This window comes from Lodderomyces beijingensis (assembly GCF_963989305.1).
Source record: "Lodderomyces beijingensis strain CBS 14171 genome assembly, chromosome: 5".
Lineage (NCBI taxonomy): Eukaryota > Fungi > Ascomycota > Pichiomycetes > Serinales > Debaryomycetaceae > Lodderomyces > Lodderomyces beijingensis.
Window position 1 is genome coordinate 1,594,211 of NC_089974.1, and position 21,951 is coordinate 1,616,161.

The 21,951-nt window shown below is 44.0% G+C and overlaps 13 protein-coding genes across 13 annotated transcripts; 8 read left to right on the forward strand and 5 right to left on the reverse strand. All coding sequences in view use genetic code 12, as the record gives it.

Moving 5' to 3' along the window:
- Nucleotides 1-154: 154 nt before the first annotated feature.
- LODBEIA_P45720 (uncharacterized protein) lies at nt 155-1,057 on the forward strand (the record flags this gene model as incomplete). The annotated part of the gene is made up of 1 exon (XM_066974808.1): nt 155-1,057. The coding sequence occupies one exon, from the start codon at nt 155-157 to the stop codon at nt 1,055-1,057; it is 903 nt and encodes a 300-aa protein (XP_066831510.1).
- A 316-nt stretch (nt 1,058-1,373) lies between these two features.
- Nucleotides 1,374-2,147, forward strand: LODBEIA_P45730 (uncharacterized protein; the record flags this gene model as incomplete). The annotated part of the gene is made up of 1 exon (XM_066974809.1): nt 1,374-2,147. One exon carries the CDS (start codon nt 1,374-1,376, stop codon nt 2,145-2,147), a length of 774 nt encoding a protein of 257 aa, XP_066831511.1.
- A 440-nt stretch (nt 2,148-2,587) lies between these two features.
- On the forward strand, nt 2,588-3,115 carry LODBEIA_P45740 (uncharacterized protein; the record flags this gene model as incomplete). The annotated part of the gene is made up of 1 exon (XM_066974810.1): nt 2,588-3,115. One exon carries the CDS (start codon nt 2,588-2,590, stop codon nt 3,113-3,115), a length of 528 nt encoding a protein of 175 aa, XP_066831512.1.
- Nucleotides 3,116-3,173: 58 nt separating this feature from the next.
- LODBEIA_P45750 (uncharacterized protein) lies at nt 3,174-3,941 on the reverse strand (the record flags this gene model as incomplete). Its single annotated transcript, XM_066974811.1, has 2 exons — nt 3,174-3,800; nt 3,894-3,941. 2 exons carry the CDS (start codon nt 3,939-3,941, stop codon nt 3,174-3,176), a joined length of 675 nt encoding a protein of 224 aa, XP_066831513.1.
- A 2,131-nt stretch (nt 3,942-6,072) lies between these two features.
- On the reverse strand, nt 6,073-7,161 carry LODBEIA_P45760 (uncharacterized protein; the record flags this gene model as incomplete). The annotated part of the gene is made up of 1 exon (XM_066974812.1): nt 6,073-7,161. One exon carries the CDS (start codon nt 7,159-7,161, stop codon nt 6,073-6,075), a length of 1,089 nt encoding a protein of 362 aa, XP_066831514.1.
- Nucleotides 7,162-7,463: 302 nt separating this feature from the next.
- Nucleotides 7,464-8,021, reverse strand: LODBEIA_P45770 (uncharacterized protein; the record flags this gene model as incomplete). The annotated part of the gene is made up of 1 exon (XM_066974813.1): nt 7,464-8,021. One exon carries the CDS (start codon nt 8,019-8,021, stop codon nt 7,464-7,466), a length of 558 nt encoding a protein of 185 aa, XP_066831515.1.
- Nucleotides 8,022-8,401: 380 nt separating this feature from the next.
- On the reverse strand, nt 8,402-10,624 carry LODBEIA_P45780 (uncharacterized protein; the record flags this gene model as incomplete). The annotated part of the gene is made up of 1 exon (XM_066974814.1): nt 8,402-10,624. The coding sequence occupies one exon, from the start codon at nt 10,622-10,624 to the stop codon at nt 8,402-8,404; it is 2,223 nt and encodes a 740-aa protein (XP_066831516.1).
- A 2,798-nt stretch (nt 10,625-13,422) lies between these two features.
- LODBEIA_P45790 (uncharacterized protein) lies at nt 13,423-15,084 on the forward strand (the record flags this gene model as incomplete). The annotated part of the gene is made up of 1 exon (XM_066974815.1): nt 13,423-15,084. The coding sequence occupies one exon, from the start codon at nt 13,423-13,425 to the stop codon at nt 15,082-15,084; it is 1,662 nt and encodes a 553-aa protein (XP_066831517.1).
- A 1,480-nt stretch (nt 15,085-16,564) lies between these two features.
- LODBEIA_P45800 (uncharacterized protein) lies at nt 16,565-18,241 on the forward strand (the record flags this gene model as incomplete). Its single annotated transcript, XM_066974817.1, has 1 exon — nt 16,565-18,241. One exon carries the CDS (start codon nt 16,565-16,567, stop codon nt 18,239-18,241), a length of 1,677 nt encoding a protein of 558 aa, XP_066831518.1.
- Nucleotides 18,242-18,593: 352 nt separating this feature from the next.
- LODBEIA_P45810 (mitochondrial 54S ribosomal protein uL16m) lies at nt 18,594-19,232 on the forward strand (the record flags this gene model as incomplete). Its single annotated transcript, XM_066974818.1, has 1 exon — nt 18,594-19,232. One exon carries the CDS (start codon nt 18,594-18,596, stop codon nt 19,230-19,232), a length of 639 nt encoding a protein of 212 aa, XP_066831519.1.
- A 292-nt stretch (nt 19,233-19,524) lies between these two features.
- On the forward strand, nt 19,525-19,916 carry LODBEIA_P45820 (uncharacterized protein; the record flags this gene model as incomplete). The annotated part of the gene is made up of 2 exons (XM_066974819.1): nt 19,525-19,720; nt 19,795-19,916. 2 exons carry the CDS (start codon nt 19,525-19,527, stop codon nt 19,914-19,916), a joined length of 318 nt encoding a protein of 105 aa, XP_066831520.1.
- A 102-nt stretch (nt 19,917-20,018) lies between these two features.
- Nucleotides 20,019-20,474, reverse strand: LODBEIA_P45830 (uncharacterized protein; the record flags this gene model as incomplete). Its single annotated transcript, XM_066974820.1, has 1 exon — nt 20,019-20,474. The coding sequence occupies one exon, from the start codon at nt 20,472-20,474 to the stop codon at nt 20,019-20,021; it is 456 nt and encodes a 151-aa protein (XP_066831521.1).
- A 221-nt stretch (nt 20,475-20,695) lies between these two features.
- LODBEIA_P45840 (uncharacterized protein) lies at nt 20,696-21,943 on the forward strand (the record flags this gene model as incomplete). Its single annotated transcript, XM_066974821.1, has 1 exon — nt 20,696-21,943. One exon carries the CDS (start codon nt 20,696-20,698, stop codon nt 21,941-21,943), a length of 1,248 nt encoding a protein of 415 aa, XP_066831522.1.
- Nucleotides 21,944-21,951: the final 8 nt, after the last annotated feature.

Consider the following 21,951-nt stretch of genomic DNA (forward strand, 5'->3'; position numbering starts at 1 on the left):
ATCTGGGTGGCGTAAAATTGAACCCCAAAAAAAAAAAAAATAACTCAAGCCCCCTAACTTTTATCCGGCTTGATACAGCAAGTCCCATTATCAATCCCTCGAGGTTCTTGCTCGACCAGAAGAGATGCTATATAATTGCTTTTTGCTAGCAACAATGCTCAACATATGCATAGGAGTTACCGATGAGTCAATTTACAACATTGTCAAAAATCTAACCGAAGCAGAGAAAATATCAAGCCGAAATTCTCAGCCAGTGCTAGTAAATCGTACAGATACCCAGCGGCACTCCTTTCAAGAAAAACAAAGCAGTGCTGTAGAAGAGCCCATATTTACGGCGCAGGGAAAGAAGCCAAATTGGTCCATCACTTCGGGGTTGTTTGCCAGTAAAGAGAAAGAATGGGGAAAGAATAAATTTGACTGTTTCCCGCCGTACTTGCGGAAACCTTATGCTAGAGAGCCAGTATATGGTAAACCAAGGAAGTATCCAGGGATGTCGCCTTGGGGGTCGCCTGGGAGGTCACCTTACCAACGACAGAGGCCTTACTACAGAGACAGCGGTGGGTATCCGTATAGTAGATACCGGGGAAGCGGAAAAGGGTTGGGGTTTGACGGATGGTCGTCGAGCGATGATGACTGGGACTCTTGCTCGGGCGACGACGATTTGTTTGGTTGGTCAAGTGGGAGCGACAACTCTGATGGGTCCTCATCGGATGGGGACAGCGACAAAAAGGGTAAGAAATTTTGGTTTTTGGGGATGAGTGCTCCCGAGGAAGATGCCAAGGAGCTGAGGATGCAATCTGTGGATTCAGAGATGCTAGTTCAAAGAGTTCGTTCTGCATATCCAAACTTGTATACTAGTGAGGACACTAGAGCAAGTGTTGATAATACACATTATGGTTGTGGGAAGGAGTGTCCTCGCAGCAGACAGCATACCGAAGAACCTGCGACAAAAAAACAGTACAGGCACTCTCACAAGCGGTCGCGCAGAGGTCTGAGGCCGAAACCGATTCTTTACAAAAACACCCCTCGACGTCATACCCACATCCGTCGCAAATGACGTCTGGCAACAATAACCAACAGCCAATAACGTCCTACAACATCCTTTGCTCTCAAAAAAAAATTGGAGTTTAAAAATGCTTGTAACTCATTTGATGTTACTTTCCACAATTTTTTTGGTCTTGTAGTTTTTTACCCACCCCCTCAATTGCAAATTGCGCGCGCTGATTTGGTCTGCGGCCCCTTTATGCTAATGGCTGCAAAATCCAACATAACTGAAATCTTGTGAACCAGACATCTTGGCTGACCTCCTCACTTCTTCTCTCCGCTATACGTTACCATCACAACCATTAGCAATAACGGCAAGAACAGAGCCAATGCTCAAACCACAAATAATCTACCTGTTGACTACGATTCTTGTCCATGCATTGCTCCAAGACGACCCCACGTTACCACCACCTTCAATACCGCCACCACCAAGCGATCCAAGCGCCCATTTGGATTCATTATTCACACATCAAGTCATAGACTGGGACCCCAAGAACCGAGACCATCTAGAAAAGCTCAGTCTTGCAAGGGAAGCGTCCATACAGCCCCTTGACAAAGACTTGGTCCTGGCGGGAGGAGAAGTAACCAGTGACATCGACATTGATCACATAGAAGAAGAGTTTGAAGATATTCCAGTTACAGCTCAAGGTGCAGCCAAGGGCGATGAGAAGAAGTGGCATATTGGCGCCGGGGTATACTTGAACAAGGAGGTCCATGATGACAATAAGGAAATTGAAACTTTTTTAATTGATCCTGACTGTGGGCAGGAGTCATTTTCGGACACGGATTCGGACTCATGCAGTGATGGGTATGGCAAGAAGAGGTTTTTCTTGTTTAATGTGAACCAGCTGGATGAAGTTAGAGTTGGCGAGGATGAGGCGAGGAGAAATGAGTCGAGTGATGCGGTGATGGTGAGATCGATGCTGGTGCAAGAAGCGCAAGACGGGGAAGAAGTGCAAGACGACCAAGACGTGTATGAGAGGAAGGAGAGTCAAGAGATGCAAGAAGGACAAGAGATGGTGTCGCGGGCTGTACGCTCAGTGTTGAGTGATTCTGTTGTTATTTTCTCGTTGGTTATGTTGTCTGTTTATAGGTTTCTATGAATTTTGAATTCCAAGTGGGGTTTTTTTTTTGTGATTATCGTGCCTCCCCTTTTTCCGTTGGCTGCAAAAAAACTAGGCACCACTTTTTTTTTTAGATCTTTTTCCCATTCTTTTTTTTTTTTATTTGATGGTGATATCGGAACTTATTTGCTTATGCGGAGGATTCAGAACCATAAATCATCTGCACAATTTCTGATAGTTGAGTTACTTTGCCCAAAAAGAAAAAAGAAAAAAAAAAGAGCTCACGAGTTATGCGTTTGGATATCATGTTGGTGGTGCTTCCTTTGGTGGGCCGGATGGCTGCTTTGGAAACCATGGGGTCCCCTGCTGGGCTGCAGAATGGCAGGAATGCCAGTCTGGCTGAATATTCGCGAGTGCTGCCATCATATCAAGAACTCGCCAGAAACTACCTGTATCCGCTTCTAAACCACACAGGACCGATGAATGTCTCCGACGCGGATGAATTTGAAATGCAGAAGAAAAAGAAATTGGTGCCCAAATGGCAAATTGGTCTCGGGGTGTACCTCGAGAAGAAAGTCAATAAGAAGCTTTTGAAAAAGGCAAAGAAGAAGAAGTTTGGCATCTTGTCTGAAGGTGGGCCTAATCAAGTATTAAACAGGCCAATATCCAATTCTACAAAGTTTGAAAGGTTTCAAATACCAGCGGCTCTTTTGATGCAAAAGGTTGAGCCAGAAATTTTTATGGTGTCTGATGAGAAAACCACTATGAACTCGGTTGACAAAGTCAACGACACCACCATAGTAAGTCATCTAGGTGATTTCAAAGACGGGTTTGCGCTTGTGGATGAGGACATTTTAGACTCGTCGGGTGACTCCTACGATGTCATCACGGTTTTCGACGATTGGGAAATTGGATTCAATGACCTGTCTGCTGTTCTGCTTGGCAAACTGATGCTTGGAATGTGGTCTATCTTGCTTGTTTGTACTATATTGATTGGATGTTTGTAAATTCTCTTCCTCGATTGGAACAATCGTTTTTCCTTTTTTTCCAAAATATTCTTTGGTCTCACTGCAACGCTTTCAATCTCTGTCTCATCTCGTCTATAGCTATATCATCTTCTTCATCTTCGTCATCTTCTTGTGCCAATTCTTGTTCGGGTTCATGCTCAAATTCGGCATTGGGTATCTCACTTTCAATCTTGCTAAATTTGTCCTCGGTGAGACTCGTTATTATCTTATTGACTTCATCTTGAGACTCGCTTTCCAACTCCTCGTCTTCTTCATAGTCAAGATCAACCATATCATCCATCATCTCACTGATGATTCCCGCCTTCGTCAATTCCTTCGACAATTCCTGCATTGTTTGCGAAACCGCGCCAATGTGAATCAACAGGTTGACATCCCTCATCACCGACGTCGAGGCATGGATGGACTTGGTGAGCTTATTCATCTGCCACTGTTCGTTTATCGACATTGTGATTGAGTCGATTCTAGTTCGTGAAGTGTGGAGTTTATTATATTGCCTGTTGATGTTGATGTATTCGCGAGCATACAATTTTGCCGTCTTGTAGTCCTTATCCTTTGCGGCTTTCTTGATGAGCCCCTCCGTCTTCTTTTTGAGAGGCTGTAACTGGTTCATTGACCGATCCAACTCCCGCTTATTCTTCCGAAGGAGCTGGTTAATCTTTTTCATCTACAAGTCAAAGGTTGAGGTTAGCAAGGCATATTCTGGTGGAGACCTTTTTTTTATGTTTTTTCCTGTTTCTTTGGCTTAGTTTGTACGTACTTGCTCCTTGGGGTCGGGGCCCCATATTTGATTCTTAATAAAGTCCATACACCAAGTTTTTTCCGAGTCTCTAGTCTAATTAAAAGATTGCAGTTCTCAACAAGGTTTGCTCCGGTTGATTGTTTGTCGTGGTGGAAGTTTCTCTCTGGCTCGCACACCGAAAATATTCATCGCCGAAAACGGCAAGATTACCCAAGTGCGGCTTGAGCTCAAATATTCAGCAAAAGGACATCCACTCGTCTTGAACACCCCCCGTGAAGGAAAGTCATGAGTCGATTTCACTTCAAACGAGACGAGAGAGCGAAGTTAGAGCAATGGTTTTGGTGGCAACTATGGTCGATTATTACCTTGCAAGCTCGCCCTTGGAGTAAGATTTATAGAGAGAGATTGGATCACGTGATGCTGAGTTAGCGCGAAATGAATATACTGTGGGGGGCATCCCACCCTGATTTTTAACGATATAAATACAAGTCAACTTCATGAACAACAGTGTTGTTCGTAGATGATTTTAAGCAGTCGACAGTTGGCATTTAACGCTTTTCGACAAGGTGCAATGGACTTTCGTTCTGCTGCGCTGTTCCATATGGGAGATACGGCCAGAATTGGTGCTAAGGCCGGGGCCAGCGGGGACAGCCTCAAGAACAAGAAACGAGGCGCACTTTCATTGAATTGGATATCGATGCGCCTGACCGACCTATTGAGAGAATGTGCACGTTTATCTCGACGGCGCTTCTTCCCACGTAGTTGCTGCTGGTGTGTATTTCATTGCCGTTTGGTGCCACGGCTTTAATTGACCATTTCTCAAAGTAGACTCAAGGGGGCAGTGGTGGATCTCGGCCGAGAGCTTTTCTCCGTCACCAACTGTGATACATAAAACTAAAAAGAAGACTGTAGAAACATAGTCACCAATTTCCGTAGCAGTTCATTTCCAAGTTGATTCAGACATCTGCTGATCAAGACAGCTCTAGAGTACAGTACAGAGCAGAAGAGAACAGAAATTCCTCAAACTTAATCCAGCACAGTTTACAAACCCTTTTGCCCCCATCTTCTCACAGAGTAAGTTGAAGTTTCACGAGTCAACCAAGTATTGAAACAAAAAAAATGCCAGCACCAACCGGGCAAGTGCAATTCCTTTTAATAGTCATTGGAATAGTTATACCCCCACTTGCGGTATTCTTAGCTAAACGATACAGCATATGGAATGTAGAATTCGCCATTTCCGTCGTTTTGACTTTGATGGGTTTCCCAGGAATGATCTTCACGGTGTACTGGTTGAAATATGTTTATTTCCCAGAACAAGAAGCTGAAGGATACAACCCTATTCCAGATCCGGAAAATCAAGCGGGCACGGTGGAACAGAATCAAGGACAAGGCGCTCTACAGGAGGAAGGCTTCATTCATCATCATCATGGAGGAGGTCACCACCATGGAAGCGATCGTCATGGAGGCCATCGCCATGGACGCCAACAACAGGAACAACCAGAGGAAAATAGAGCACGCCAGCCATATCGTGATTATCCCGAAGAGCCAAGTACAGTTAGTCAAGCTCCTTTACTTACTGCTTCGGATTTGCCTTCGTATGATGAAGTTGGTGAGTCTGGTTCAGACACAAGGGATCAAAAGCACGGGGACTATAAAGTTCAACAAGTTTAGAGCAATTATGTTTTTTGGTTTAGTTTTTTTTCAAGGGAATTAGTTGGTGTTTTTTTTTTCTAATTTTGACAAAAGGAAGGAGATGAAGAGGCCATATTGTTTTTTTGTTTCTTTGGCTTTTTTTTGGTACTATCTTGATCAATGATGAAATGAGGTGGTGAGGTGGTGACCTGGCACTGGATAGATGGATAAATATAATTACTTTTTCTTTTTATTTTTGAATTTACATTGAGATGAAATGAGTAGGCTGGTTCGCGCTAGAGTTCAGTTTCAGCACCAACGGGATTGCATGGTTTAACCGTGTAGTATCTGGACCGAAATCATCTTGTTTGGAGCACAATCAGTTTTTCAAAAGTTGGACAGAGGAGGCAAAATCGGCAAAAAATGTAATTTTTTTTTTTTGATGGATGAACCTACATACTGGAGTTCTCGAGTGACGACCATCGCTCACTCTCATGTGACTAGTAACGAGTCTGAAAGTAAGCCGTCTCCTGCTCTGTATCCTGGCAGTCTTTCTTTCTTGGTTTCAGCTTTGGGCGTCGATCGCAACCATAGTCTTGGCCACAAACCCCTCTAGATGGAATATGCTCTTTGTCCCCAAACTCAACCTCTCGTCAAACACAGAGCCAATTTGCACAATCTCCTTCACGAGATCACCTCTTGTCATGAACATACTGACCAACTCCATCACAAGTTTCTTCAAAATGGTCCTAGCTGGTATACAGTGCGACAACAATTCATAGCTCGTGGTTCTCAACCTCGCCAAATTGGGCACGTTCCGCTGCGTTGATATCGACTTGGCCATATTCTTGATGATGGTTTCCCAGTCAAGGACAATAACCGAGTGGATGTGCTTAACATTTATGGTTTCATTCTGCATGGAAATTGTCTCAAACGCAAGCAAAGACCTCCTCAAGTTCCTCTCGCTCGTGGTGGCAACTTGCTTGTAAAATTGCGCCACGGCGTGTTCGTCACTCGATGAAAACTTAATGTTTTCATGCTCAGCAACATGGCTCAAGATCCTGCTGATGTCTTCAACTGACGGGGCCGGTATCCTCACAAGCAAAGTCCTCGATTTGATGGGCGCGATGATGTTTGAAATCGAGTTGCACACAAGAATCAACCGGATATTGGAAGAGTACTTCTCCATGGTTCTCCTCAACGCAGCCTGAGCGTCTCTACTCAACGAATCAGCCTCATTGATGACGACAACTTTGAACCGGTGCTTCCTTGAGCTCTGGTTGCCGAAATCGACTTGTTCCGTCGAGGCGACATCTTTCAACAAATCCTGAATCACGACCCGATCGTTATTTCCCATGTCGGAAGGAGTGATTTCCAAATGGTGAGGCGAGCTCAAAACATTGAACTCCAATTTTCTATTCAGCGCAGTGGTGAAGTTTTTGACATCAATCTTGAGCTTTTCCACTGACGGACCGAATATCTCTTCTAGCGTGGCGTAGATTCTCGTCTTTTTACCTGCTCCACTTGGTCCATAGACAAGCAAATGGGGGAAATCGCCTGATTTCGAGAGCGCCCTGAGGTTTTGAGTTATATTGTCATGGTATGATAGTGTTGAGAGCGTCTTTGGACGGTATTTGTCCACCCAGAGAGACATCAGGCGGTTGTAGTTGGCAGTGGTGCTGGTTTCAAAGCAATTGAAATCTTGCAGAACGCGTCCCTGAATTTTTTTCTCCCATTTTTTCGTTCTTCACGATTTCGCGGTGGTGGTGATTCTTCCCAACAGGCAAGCACGATGGAGATGCATATCGGACCAACCTAGAGCGGTCATTGAACTGACTAAAGAGGTTCTACCATGTTCTAAATCTACAGTATCCTTGATTCATAACGGCGTCAGAAATCAGTTCTTTTTCTATTTCTCTTGTTTGCTGAAAATTTTCAAATTTTCCCACCACATATTTACACCTTGGGCTTTGTCCTCAAAAAATGAGTAGAGCATTCATACCCACCCGGGTTTTTCTCCAAATAACTCTGGTGGTAGTCTTCAGCATCATACCAGATCTTGATAGGTTCGATAATAGTGGCAATCTTGTGATGAGGATACCACTCCTTTTGAAACTTCTCCTTTGTATCCCAAGCAATCTTGTTTTGTTCTTCGTCAGAAGTGAGAATAGCTGATCTGTACTGGGTACCAGTGTCTGGTCCCTGGGAGTTCACCGTGGTTGGGTCATGCATTCTGAAAAATATGTCGTAGATATCTTCGATTTTCAACTTCAGAGGTTCATAAGATAATTGAACCAGCTCAACAAAGTTGGTTGATCCCAGACAGACTTTTTCATAGTTGATGTTGCCCACCGTGGGTATACCGTTGGCGTAACCGACTTTAATGTCAACTAGGCCTTTGCCTGCGAATTGCTTCTTGAAGACTTTTTCCACGCCCCAGAAACAACCGGCTGCTAGGGTGATGATTTTGGACGTCGAGGTTTGAACCAATGTAGGTGAGATTGAACCAGGCATTGTATTAATTTGTTATCTTTTTTGTTTCTTTGAGGCTCTTTCGATTGACGCAGATGGTTCAATGGTGGGATGTGGTGGTGGATTCAAGGAGGTGAAGAAGATGTGGCGAAGGAGTAATCTATGGCGTCATTTGAGATGATTTAACGCGGAATTTTGCGCGCGATTTTAAAGTGCGCTCCTTCACTCTTCACTCTCACACACACAGAGCACACCCAGCACCAATTTAGCTAGAGAAAGTGACATGAGGTCTACATTCGAAGCAGTCTATGTTCTTAATCACCAATGCGGTATGGGGTTTTTCTTTTAAAAAAAAATGTAATTTCTATATGGTTTCTATCGTGTCTTTTTTTTTTATTTGTTCTTTTTCTTTCAATCGAAGATCAATTCTTCTTCTTGAACCCGAACAAGCTCCGCCTTTTTTCCAATGGTGGTGGAGGCAAGGGCTGATTCTGATTCTGTTTCTGATTCTGTTTCTGTTTCTGGTTGGGCTCACTTTCATCTTCAACAGATTCAATTATAGTAACCGGGCCTCGACTTGACAATTTTCTCTCCAAATTAGTCCGTTTCAAATTGCCGATCCACGATTTTTTCTCCTTTGGTTCCTTAAAAGTATTGACGGCTTCTTGATTTATAGTTGAGCTTCCATCGCTACTGGTTCTCGAGACATTTTGAGAACTTTTATCCTCCTTTTCTAATTTAAAGCTCCTAAACATGCCTCCCGAGGACATGGGCGGTTTCTTTGGCTCTGCCGCGGTGAAGGAATTGATTGACGATATGTCGGATTTGGTTTCAACATCGCCCACTGTAAATGGGTTTGTTTTCAAGTTTTCTTCCTCGGAGGGGGTGCTTGCGGCATTGTTGTTGGCGGGGAACTCGAAGTTTTCCCCATTAAACATAGTGGAAGGGTCAAATCCAAAATACTCGGCTCGCTCGTCAAACTCGATTTTTTGGTAAAAGAGGATATATGCACTGGCCAATCCGGGACCATTTCCGAAAAATCTCATGACGTAGTTGTCCTCTACCAACTCGACAGTTTCATCGTCAAAGAGTAACCAAAGTCCGGCTTTGATTTTGCAGATGGAGACATAGTGACCGTGCATTGGTCCGCCTCCAATGTGGATCACCAACGCATAAAGCTCGTAAAGAATATTGTCATGGCAGTCATCGGTGGTGTTGAATAGTCTGAGTTTGAACGGGTAGCTAATGGAGTCAAATAGTTTGACCAACTTGTCGATTTTCTCGTCGTACTTGAACCGCTTCAAATTGATCACGAGCACCTGCGGCAGTTTTTTGATCTTGATCGTCTTTACCGCCTCTTGAAGCGAGGAACACGTATTGCAGTGGAACTTGTTTTGGTTTCGCAAGGTCTCCGATTTGGAAAAGTTGTTTATGGAATAGTTTAACGAATAAGCGCTTTCACCTGGTGGGATATCAATTGACAAGTCCAAGAAATTTTCCTGTCTCGAGGTAACAGTTTCACAAGATAGACACTTGGTTTCATTGGTGATCAAACCTTGGAAAATGTCGTTGCACCAATTGGAGCTCGATTGGGATTCTTTATTTACACTCTCTATAATCTCATTAATCAAGTAATTGAAAAATTCATGAGCGTCGTGGTGCATGTTGTTTTGTCTGAACAAGTAGTTTTTGTCTTTTAACTTTGTTATAAAGTAGTTTGGCGACACGACTCCAATGGTCGACTGGTTTTCCACCATGCTTTCAAACAAGTCTTTCAACGCATAAAGCAAAGCTGTATCGTCCAGCTGTTCGCTAGGTAATTGTAGTGATGTGTCAAGGTTAATGATGGGCCCATTGATCAACGCCGACCGTTTCCGCTGGTCTGCATTTGGATTGGCATTGAATGGATTAATGGGTTGGTTGAGGTACGTCTCTGGTTTCGGTATACCCACAATAATAGCACTAGATTTAGGGTTGATGGTCCCTTCCTGAGTCGACTGCGACGGTTGTTCGCTCAATAGCATCGAAGAGCTCTGCCAATAGTCCATGTTCGGTGCCGTTGGATTGTTGTTGCCGCTGTTATTCGCCGAGGCACTGGCACTGGAGGATGTATCGTTGGTGTCGCTGCTGATTGAAGTGTTGGATTGCCTAGTTGTTTGAGCAACAATGGGTCTTGTGATCATCACGTATAGATTCAGAAACTCGGCACTTTCACCAATCAATATTCGTTGTTCCAAAGGCAAGGCCGCACAAGCGCCTGCTTTAACGATAAAAGTGTTTGTCTCTTCTACCGCTGCCGCGGGAGTATTGGGAGAACTGTTGAACTTGATACCAAAGAGCGAACCTTTCCTGCTCAGTTTCGGTCTCTCCTCAGTATTCAGGATGGGCGGGTTGCTTTGCTCTTTCAATTTCTTCTGCATCAATTGCTCATATTTCAGCGAAAACCCATGCGGCTTGACGCCAGATACAGCTAGTTTTGGTTCATGCTTGGTTTGATTGTGCAAGAGCAAATGTTTCCGAAACTTTTCAGTGTAATAGAGGCATTGAAGAATCGAGTTGCAGTAACAGGTGTTGCCGAAATTCTCCATGCCAAATATTTTTGAAGCTCCATCTCCATATGGAAGACCCTCCTTTGGAGCTAGCATAGTCATGTAAGAGAGTACCTTTTGCTTTTTTTGCTTTTGCTTTTTTGGTTATTCAAGTTCCTTTGTTTCAGCTCGATGATATCGATCGGTATTGGTTGATCAAGTCCGTGTTGAGTTGGATTGTCGGCATTTTCAATTTGGTCCGAGGAACACTACTCTTTTTTTTTCTTGATGTGTCTGTCGAGTGCGGAGTGCGGCCAGCTGAGTGAATTGTGGAGTACGCTACATCCAACGAGGAAATGGGGAGAAGGAGGAAAGGTAGGGAAGGGAAGGAGGAAAGGTAGGGAAGGGAAGGAAGGACATCCCAGCGTCAAATGGTGGTAAGGAAGGTTCAGATAAATAGTCGCTGCTTGGAACAATGTTCACCGATAGTAGTTAACGCTTCCTAACAATCAGCTTTTACTTTAAGTATATATGGCCCATGGAACACCTCGAGGAAAACTAAGAAAGGAAGCCCTCGAGGAGAGTGTGGTGATGAACTTCCATTAGTTTAGAGACAAGTAGAAGCCAATCTTTGCGTGTTTTGGGAAGTTTCTGGTTTTTTCTAAAGTTCTATCTACTTTTTCGAGGAGTGAACTATGTTAATTCCAACGAGAAGCAGATCGAAAGTGGAACGTAGCAGAGAGAAGATCAAGTATCAAGATCCAGTATCATTACTTTTACGTGTAGATGCCTGGGAGAGGAAGCCATTTTGCATCCTCTCTGTATCGCGCTGAAAGAGCACTGCGCTCTTACTGGGGGTTACCTGCAATATGCAGTTGATGGACTTTTGTTTATGCTCAGTCTACGCCTCAGGAACACCTGCAAGAGTGAAGCAGAGCAGCTTTGCTTCTAGAAGCAGCGTTGTTGCTTTTAGCGAGAGCAGTAGCATCTATCGACGCACCAACATGAAAGTGTGCGTGTGTTGTTGTTGTTTTTTTGGCCGGGTCTTTCAAATCAGTAGTCTAATGCCAAACGGCACCAAAGGAGTGGGGAGAGGAGTGGACAGATCATTGTGCTCCACTCGTACACCAAACGAAACGAACACAATCTCTCCTTGACAATACTCGTCTGACGCGTTGTGTTCCGGCGCCGGGCGCGTACTAGCACCAATAACGACGGAAACATCGGAACACAACTGGCTCGCGAAAAACAGGTGATGGGTTCCGACTCATGGCCCTCTCTGTGTGCAAGTGGGGGATCATCTCCTCCTCCTACTGGTGCACTTTATTGCACTGAATAGAAAAGACAAATTTTTGAAGTATAGCTTCTTAAAGCATTTGAATCAGTTGATTAGCCAATTCTTGAGAAATCTCCAACGGATCAATTTCGGACAAATTTCTCTTCCCCCCCCCCTCAACGGAAAATTAGCAATCCAGAGAAAAAAAAAAAGAAATTTTAATAGATGCTTAAAAAAAAAAAAGATCTTCCACCAATGTGACGGCATTTTGAAAGAGAGAAGGGAGGGGAAGGGAACAGGGCCGTTCGGATTAATTGAAATATAGCCTGATGGAATCGGTTGACCTCCTCACACGCAGATACCACTCGTAACCCCAATCATTTGACAACCCAAAGATGTTGAATGCGTCAGCTGTTTCGACTTTTTTTTTAGTGCTATGCCAAAATGTATCGGCACTTAAGACGAGGAGGGAATTTCAAGTCACGGCCATGGCCCAAGTCTTTGTATCCAGCAGAACTGTTTTGTCGTTGTTCCCAAAGGAAAAAAACCAAAAAAAAACTTGAGCTTCCTATTGTTAGAATTGTTAGGGCCGAATGGCGGAACTCAAAGTGGGGAAGAAATTGGAGGATCGAGTTTTTTTTTTCATTTTTCTGATAAAAAGAATACAAACAACAGGAACCTGGAATCTCGGAAAAAATTTTCTTTTACTTCAAGAGAGGAAGAGAGAGGGAAAAATTGACGTTTGGCGCATAACACGGCGCAGGGCACATATCAACATGAACACGTAGAAATTTATCAAGTGACTCGACGAATAATGGCGCATAAAATTCTTCCGAGAGTTGAAACCATTTTTTGTTTTTTGTTTTTTTACATCCGATTCTAAGTAAACGTTTGCCTGGTTTGGGTAAAAAAACAAAAAAACATGAGCAAAGAGACTGCTGTTCTTTCGCCCTCTCTATGGCACCAAGCAAAGGGATTCACTCCGGAATTCAAAAATTTCCAGAAGATGGCCCACTTCAAAGCCGATCTGGTTTGGAGAACCCCCCCTCTCAACCGCGATCATGCCATCGTTAAACTTTTTTTGAACATGTGTCCATGACAAACTTTCATAGCACTATACTTAGTAAGAATCTCTGCTTCTCACACATCAATGACATGATAAAACAAGACTGAGAATGAGCAAAATTGCAACGCTCTTCGGCATCAACTTCTGTGCAATGTTCTAAACGTCTATCCCTCTCTATTTTTCATTAAAGCTAAAATAGAACACAAAATTTTGCAGCCGATCATGTTCAAAACAATCAATTAGTCTCCGCCAGCTGTGACCTCGTAATGCAACTATCTTGTCTATGCGTTCACCATGGGATACACACAATAGAAATCTCCAACACGGAAAGGGAAAAGGCTTTTTGAAGCATATCGTTTTGTTTGGGGAATTTTGGGGAATTTTGGGGGAGAAGGAGGGGAGATGGGCTGGGACAATAGATAGCCGGTGTGATCCCTCTCGTGTTTCTTTAAACAACAAAATCCTCCGCCCTATAAATAAGCGACTAGATTTCTCCAATTGACGGCCATGTACTTTTCCTCTCACTCTCTCACATTAACTCGCAGTAGAAATAAAATTGAATCAAGATTAATCATGTCTCCAGAGCACTCATCGAATGCTTCCACGTCGGAGGCTCATGATATCGAAGCCAAATACGAGCCCGCGCTACCAGTCGACGGCGTAGAAGGAGATAACCAGCAACAGCCTGTAACCGCCACTTCACCAGGAAAGAAGCCATTTAACCTTTCCATTGTTACAACTTGCTTGTTGATTAGTTTTGGTGGCTATGTGTTTGGGTTTGACACGGGAACCATTTCAGGTTTCATCAATATGGACGATTTCAAAGCCAGGTTCGGCCAAAGAAACGATGCTGGCGAGTACTATTTTTCAAACGTGAGAACAGGGTTGATTGTCGGTTTATTCAACGCCGGTTGTGCCCTTGGTGCGCTTTTCCTCTCCAAGATTGGTGATATATACGGTCGTCGTTTAGGTATAATGACTGCCATGATTCTTTACATTGTGGGTTTGATTGTGCAAATTTCATCGTCGCATAAATGGTACCAATTGACTGTGGGCAGAATCTTGACGGGTGTCGCCGTTGGTTGTTTATCCGTGTTGTGCCCCTTGTTCATTTCCGAAGTTTCGCCAAAACACTTGAGAGGTACCTTGGTGTGTTGTTTCCAGTTGATGATCACTTTGGGTATCTTTTTGGGTTATTGCACCACCTACGGTACTAAGACCTATTCTGACTCAAGACAATGGAGAATCCCCTTGGGCTTGTGCTTTGCCTGGGCTCTCTTGTTGATTGCTGGTTTGCTCCCCACGCCCGAGTCGCCCCGTTTCTTGGTTGGTAAGGATAGAATTGACGAGGCAAGAGTCGCATTGGCTAAAGTCAACAAATTGTCCCCCGATGACCCTGAATTGGACAATGAATTGCAGTTGATCCATGCTGGTGTTGAAAGGGAAAAGCTCGCGGGATCTGCAGGATGGATGACTTTGATCAAAGGTAAGCCAAGAATCTTTGAAAGAGTGTTGGTCGGTGCCTTCTTACAGGCTTTGCAGCAATTGACCGGTGACAATTATTTCTTCTACTACAGTACCACCATTTTCAAAGCCGTTGGTTTGGAAGATTCATTTGAGACTTCGATTGTTATTGGTGTCATCAACTTCGCCTCCACTTTTGTTGGTATCTACGCCATTGAGAAGTTGGGTAGGAGACATTGTCTCTTGATTGGTTCAGTGGCGATGTCAATCTGTTTCCTCATTTACGCCTTGATTGGCTCACAGCATCTTTACTATCACGGAAGCAGCGGTCCAACCAGACACCCCGACGGTGACGCGATGATCTTTGTGACCTCGCTTTACATTTTCTTCTTTGCCTCGACTTGGGCCGGTGGTGTTTACTCCGTCATTTCCGAGTTGTATCCATTAAAAGTCAGGTCCAAGGCCATGGGCGTTGCCAACGCGGCTAACTGGATCTTTGGATTCTTGATTTCATTCTTTACCTCATTCATCACCGGTGCAATTCACTTCTACTATGGGTTTGTGTTTATGGGATGCTTGGTATTTTCGATTTTCTTTGTTTACTTTACCGTGTACGAAACCAAAGGTCTCGGTTTGGAGGAAGTCGACGAGTTATATGCCAGCGGTGTTTTAGCTTGGAAATCCTCGAGCTGGGTTCCACCTCCAGAAGAAGAAATGGCCCATGCCACTGGTTACGCTGCCTACAGCAAACCAGAGGAAGAGCATGTCTAAGACTATTTAAATCGCATCCAGTTCTTACGACGATTACGACCAAAAATTATAAAAAAAATTATAAACAGATATAGAAGCAATAGAAGTTAATTTTGAACGGTAGAAAAGAAATTGCATGTACTATGGAGGTAACTCCTGGGCAAAAACCCTATGAGTCGTGGCGAAACTGCATTTGTGTGATCGCCTGGTCTTAACTCGTCTTGTATTGCCTTGGCTTGCCTTGGCTCAGCATGTCTTGCCTTTTGAAGTATTTTCATCTTCGATTAGACCAGTAAGAGGGCCAATGCAGCTCACCTGCGCCACCCATACTACAGGGATCAATTAACAAAACACACACAAAAAAAAGCCCGAGAAAAATTTCCGAAAACCTCGGAGAAATTAAAAGCCCGAGAAAATGTTCCGAAAATCTCGGAGAAATTATTTTTTTTTTTTCTTCCTTTTCTTTTTTTTTCGCTCTTTTGGCGACTGCCTTGCGCCGATGACATCATAGCCAGTTCTCGACCTTGTCATTGCTATCGGCGTGCACCGCTTCCAAAAAAGCGCTCTTGTCTTAATACCATGTTGTTTTTCAATTTGCCGAGAACGACTCGAAGCCCGTGGGGTGAAGAGTCAGTGGGGGAAGGAGAAGGAGAAGAGGAGGAGAAAGGGAATCGGGGAGAAAAGCTGTCGAAACCAGCTCAAGCTCGTTTCCCGTCAAAGAGTAAGCAACAGAAACGATTCGACTGTAGAGATGGCTTCTGCTGCGTACCCTGTTCCCCAACGGTTGCGGCACAAAAGAAAAGGTAGCCAGAGTTTTCGTGGGAAGTCTAGATCTCCGGAGGAAAAGGACTGGGGGATTTGAAAAAGAAAAAAAATCTTGGAAAGTATAGGCTCTTGTTTGAGTTAAAGAGAACCACAAGTCAGTCAGTCAGTCATACGTCACACACGTCGTATGTTACTTTTCGGTCATGAGATACCCTGGATTTGCGTCGATGGGACTAAAAAAAATGAAACAAAAAAATATGAAAAAGAAAAAGAAAAAGAAAAAGAAAAAAAAAGTGTTCCATTGCCTGCCAGAAATCTCGGATATGGTGGGTTATGGAGGACGGGGGGGAAGAAAGGGAGGGGAAGAGCAGATGGAGCACAGATCACCTGCCCGTGACATGCTTTTGGTTTGGTGTTTGCCGTGGTGGGTTCTTCCGCTCCCTCTCTTTCTCTGTCTTAATGTTTCTCCTTTTGAAAAAAAAAAAAAAAAAAAACAACTTGCTGCCACCTAATAAATTTTGCAGCAATTTTTCGCAGCTTGGCCTCTGCACAAAGAGAGGTGCTATTATTGCTCTTCAAAGAAATAAAGAAAGCTCTTGGAGAGAGTCGATATAAAAACAGCGAGATTTCCTCCTTCCCATATATATTTAGATCAGGGTTTTCCTTAATTTTTTGATTTTTTTTTGGGGGATTTTGCTATTTTGTCTCTACAGATTAGTTTTTTTGCTTTACAACCATGTCTCAAGCATCGTCGCATACCGCAGAACCAAATCCAGATGAGTTGCAGGAGGAGAAGTTCGGCCAGGAGTCGCCAGACCAGCAGGAGCACTTGGCCGATCAATTGAACCAGAAACCGCTCCACCACTACATTGGTGTGATTTTGCAGTCGGTCTTGATTGCTTTTGGTGGGTTTGTTTTCGGATGGGACACGGGTACAGTCTCTGGTTTCATCAACATGACTGACTACCAGCGCCGTTTTGGCCAGAGGAATGACGCTGGCGAGTACTATTTTTCAAATGTGAGGACGGGTTTGATTGTGGGTATTTTCAACGCTGGATGTGCCCTTGGTGCCATTTTCCTTTCCAAGAGTGGTGACTTGTGGGGTAGGCGTATTGGAATCTTGAGCGCCATGTGTTTTTACATTCCGGGAATCATTGTCCAGATTGCTGCCCAAGATGCTTGGTTTCAAATCATGATCGGTAGGATATTTGCCGGTATCGGCGTTGGCTGCTTGTCAGTCGTTTGTCCATTGTTTATTTCAGAGGTGTCACCAAAGCACTTGAGAGGTACCTTGGTGTGTTGTTTCCAGTTGATGATTACCATGGGTATCTTTTTGGGTTATTGCACCACCTACGGTACCAAGACCTATTCTGACTCGGTGCAGTGGAGAGTTCCTTTGGGCTTGTGCTTTGCCTGGGCTCTCTTGTTATTGGGAGGCTTGATTGGCATGCCTGAATCGCCACGTTACCTCATTAGTAAGGACAAGATTGAGCAAGCAAAGAGCTCGTTGTCGAGGACAAACAAAGTCTCGGAAGAAGACCCCGCCTTGTTGAAGGAGCTCCGGTTGGTTCAAGCTGGTGTCGACCGTGAAAGATTAGCTGGAAAAGCTGGATGGAAGACCTTGATCACTGGGAAACCAAGAATCTTTGAAAGAGTTTGTGTTGGTGCCTTGTGTCAAGCATTGCAACAATTGACTGGTAACAATTATTTCTTCTACTACAGTACCACCATTTTCAAAGCCGTTGGTTTGGACGATTCATTTGAGACTTCGATTGTCATTGGTGTCATCAATTTCGCCTCGACATTTTTGGGTATTTACGCCATTGAGAAGTTGGGTAGGAGACATTGTCTCTTGATTGGTTCAGTGGCGATGTCAGTCTGTTTCCTCATTTACGCCTTGGTTGGTACGCAAAGTCTTTACATTGACGGCCCCAATGGCCCCACCAGTAAACCAAGTGGTGACGCGATGATTTTCATCACCTCGCTTTTCATCTTTTTCTTTGCCTCGACTTGGGCTGGTGGTGTTTACTCGATCATCTCGGAAATCTACCCCTTGAAGATCAGATCAAAGGCTATGGGAGTTGCCTCGTCAGCCAACTGGATCTTTGGATTCTTGATTTCCTTTTTCACTTCTTTCATTACCGACGCTATTCATTTCTACTATGGTTTTGTTTTCTTTGGCTGTTTGGTGTTTTCAATCTTTTTCGTTTACTTTATGGTTTACGAAACCAAAGGTCTCAGTTTGGAAGAGGTGGATGAAATGTACCAAAGTGGTATTCCTGCTTGGAAGTCTTCAAAGTGGGTTCCACCTTCAGAAGAAGAAATGGCAACCTCGACTGGCTACGCTGGATACCACAAGCCAGAACAAGAGCACGCCAATGAAGAAGAAGAGCAGCAAGGAAACTTGGTGTAAACTGTTTTTTTTAAAAAAAAATATGTACATGTACTAAATTGGGATTATAGAAATTAGGTGCAAAAATTATAGGACATAGATAAATCTATAGACGAATGTAATGTGATAACCGTGATACTAAACCATGACAGTAAACTCATACTGGTTACCGTGTTGATAAACTCATACTGGTTACCGTGTTGATAAACTTGTTGGTTCCCGTGTTGGTTCACAAGCCTCCCCGTAGTTCAACTTCACACGACTTTTTCCTCCAGTTTTGGCGGTGGGTGAAAAAAAAAAAGTTGAGGAATTTGAAGCAGCTCGATTCCACGGCAGGAAAACTAAGCAAAACCAACTTTTAACCCACCAGCCGATGTTTACAAGTTCCTGGAAGAAGACGCTAGGTATAGCAACCATTGCAAAGAGATTCAAACATGAATACTCGCCAAGATTCAAGCAGGTGGAAAAGGCGCAAAAGGGAAGAGTATCTGTGAGAACCGGAGGTTCGATCAAGGGAAACACTTTGGAATTTGGCAAGATCGGCTTGCGGTTAAAGTCCGAAGGGCTCCGGTTGCACGCTAACCAGTTATTGGCCGCAGATAAGGTGTTGAGGAGGGAACTCAGGCCCACAAAGTCGAAGTTGTTCACGCGGTTCGTTTGCGACTTGGCTATTTGCATCAAGGGGAACATGACGAGAATGGGTAAAGGGAAAGGTGCGTTTGACCATTGGGCAACTAGGATGCCCACGGGGAAAGTGTTGTTTGAAATCGACGGGCCTATCCATGAAAAAGTTGCGCGAGAAGCGCTCCGGAAAGCAGCCGCGAAATTGCCCGGGCTATACGAGATCATTACTCCCGAGTCGAAAGTGAGGGTCAGCGTCACCAGCTTGATTGATAAACCTGAACCTGTGGATTATGTGGAAAAGATGAATGAAAATCCATCAAGGAGATGGGCCAATTTGCAGAGATTCAGAACTGATCCTATGTACAAGTTGTATAGTGGTAGATATTGAGAAGCTGGAGCGGGAAGCTTGGAGACTGTAAATAAACGTAATAATCCTGTGATACTACTACTACTACTACTACTGGTAGGTCCTGGTGTTTAAAGACTTTTGCAATTGGCCATGACCCATGCCCTCGCTCTCTCTCTCTCTTTAAACTCATGATTTTAAATCCAGTTGGCGCCACGAGTTTATTTGAAATTTTCGCGTCTAGAGGCCACTTCTCCAACAACAAAGCTAGGGATCGCTGGTAACCATTACCGCCGCCTCCTTCTCCTCTTCGTCCTCCTCCCCCACAGACCAGATGTCAAGGGAAACACCAAGGATCATCCACCAATCACTCACGGCTCTATCGCGATTGATTGAATCAGACACCAACGTCTCCACGATCGACTTGAACCTTCTTGAGAACCTAAACACCAATCAGTCTTTAAATTATATAAAGCTAGAGAACGATTTGAACCAAATAGAACGTAATGGAAACCAATTGGTCCAACTAAGTACGTGCAAAACAAAAACGAGAGGAAGGAAAAAAATGACAATACTCTAGTTCATGTATTAACTCAGTTTACAGAAGCTGATTTTGATGCTAGCTCGGAGCTTCTAGCTCAGGTCGAGAACAAGATTCGAACCCTCGAGGAGATTATGGTTGAGCTCGACTCGTTCGTGACTGAAATGGAAACCGCTGCAAAGTAGATTATAAAAAAAAAATGTGTATCATATTGAAGGTACATACACGCTATCATCTTGAAGGTTTTATACGCGGGGTTCCCACGGAGCTCAATGTTGCATGAATCGTCATGACTCAAAGTAGTTCACTTGGATCCACAAGCTGCAGCTATTGCATTGCAAGATAATGTCATATCCGTCTTCGTTGTTTGGTGTGCCATTCTCCAAATCCTCCTCGGTCAACACTAGACTATCGACAAATTCGCATCTTGGACATGTCTTCACGAATTTATCCTGCACGAAATTGAAGTCGTCTAGGCTGTACACGTCAAGTCCACCTCCGGAGATGTTATACCCTGTTCCCTTTATATCGGATTCAAGTTGCTTGTCATAGGCCGTGCGTGAAGTCAGGTTCGATAGTACATTGTAGGCTTCGACGATCTTTGCAATGATGTTCGGCTGTTTGGAGCTACTACTAGACGTCTTGTCTGGGTGTGAAGTGAGTAGTTTCTGCTTGTACGCTAGTTTGATCTCTTCTTGAGTTGCATCAGAGGTCACATTCAATACTTCATAATGGGTTTGCATTATCCCATCGGGTTTTATTTCTCTTTATTCCTCTCTGCTTGTGTCTACCTCCAGCCTCCGTACTTCAATTTCAACTACATTTTTTATTTCATTTTTATTTTTTTTCAATTGGTACTCTCATCTCGGGATGATTTCCCATCTTTGAAATTTCTCTACACCCAACCTCATCGAGTCAAGTCCTCCACCACCCTAGATATTTCAGATAGACATAGACGATAATAATGTCAAAGTCCTCTTCGCAAGTAAAGATTGCTTCATTTTCGGAGGAACCGGTTGCGTGTGTGGGCTCTTTTTTCAATGGTTTGGCCGTGCCGCCAAGGACTAAATTTGACATTTACCAACACAACAAGAACAGAGACTTTCTCCTACACGGCGAAAGCGACACTTTGGACTACAACGGTCAATCGAGCAACGAAAACGAATACGTCGTTGCTGTTTACGATCCCAACAAAAAATTAGTCGAGTTGTATAAAGCACCCTACATTGCTACAAAAGTGACCTCGAAAAAGAATCGAGTCTACAAAGGTCCCGCTGTGAAATCCACCGGGTTGAAAAACGTGGCCCAGAGGAAAGCGTTGGGCGAAGCGTTCGGTACCAAAAAGGCCAAGGCTGCGCTTTCCAATTTGGAAAAGAACAGAATCGACTCTGAGAAACTACAGGATGTCGAATTGGATATCGTGGATTCGGTACAAGCAGCAACGAAAGATATCCCCGGGCTGCAACTGCAATTGCAATCGCAACAACAACTGCATCTGCAACAACTGCAGCAACAACAGGCTGAGTCTTCCCACATGGGACCTGCACCAAAGCCAAATGCCAGCGCTACGAACGTGGCTGACATTTACCCCATTGACGAAGTCATCCCACGCAAGGCACTTCCATACATCCGTGTCGATCCACTACTCACTGCATCTGACCCTTTGAACCTCCTACCTGCTGCACCGGAAGTGCTCAAGTCGGCGCTTACGAGATTGATAGAACTGAAAAACACCGAAAAGTTGCAGTGGCTCTACTATGCGTCGCTTTTATTTGGTGTTTACGAAAACAGGAGAGTGTCCCAGAAAGAAGCGCTCATGACTAGGTTACAAAACAAGCCTTCTGAGGCGTTAGTGGATGGGATCTTGGACCAGTTTGCCATTTCTCGTTCCTCGAAATTTGGAAGAGCAAAGGAAAAGGCATTTACTATTGACCCGCAAAATGAAGATAAGTTGTTGTGTTACTTGTTCATCATTTTGCTTCACTTGTCCAACTTCAGTGTCGAATTGAACCCCTTGGCAAAGGATTTGAAATTGAAACCCACGAGATTGGTTGGTTTATTCAGGTCCCTCGGCGCCACGATTAAAAGTGCCACCGTGCGCGAGGCTGAGGCCTTGGGTATACCAAAAAGTCAGGCTGGTACTTACAAGATTGCCAATTTGAAAGTGCCTTTCAAAATGCCGGAGTTGACAAGGAGAGGTGCTCGAAGGTAACCGTTTAT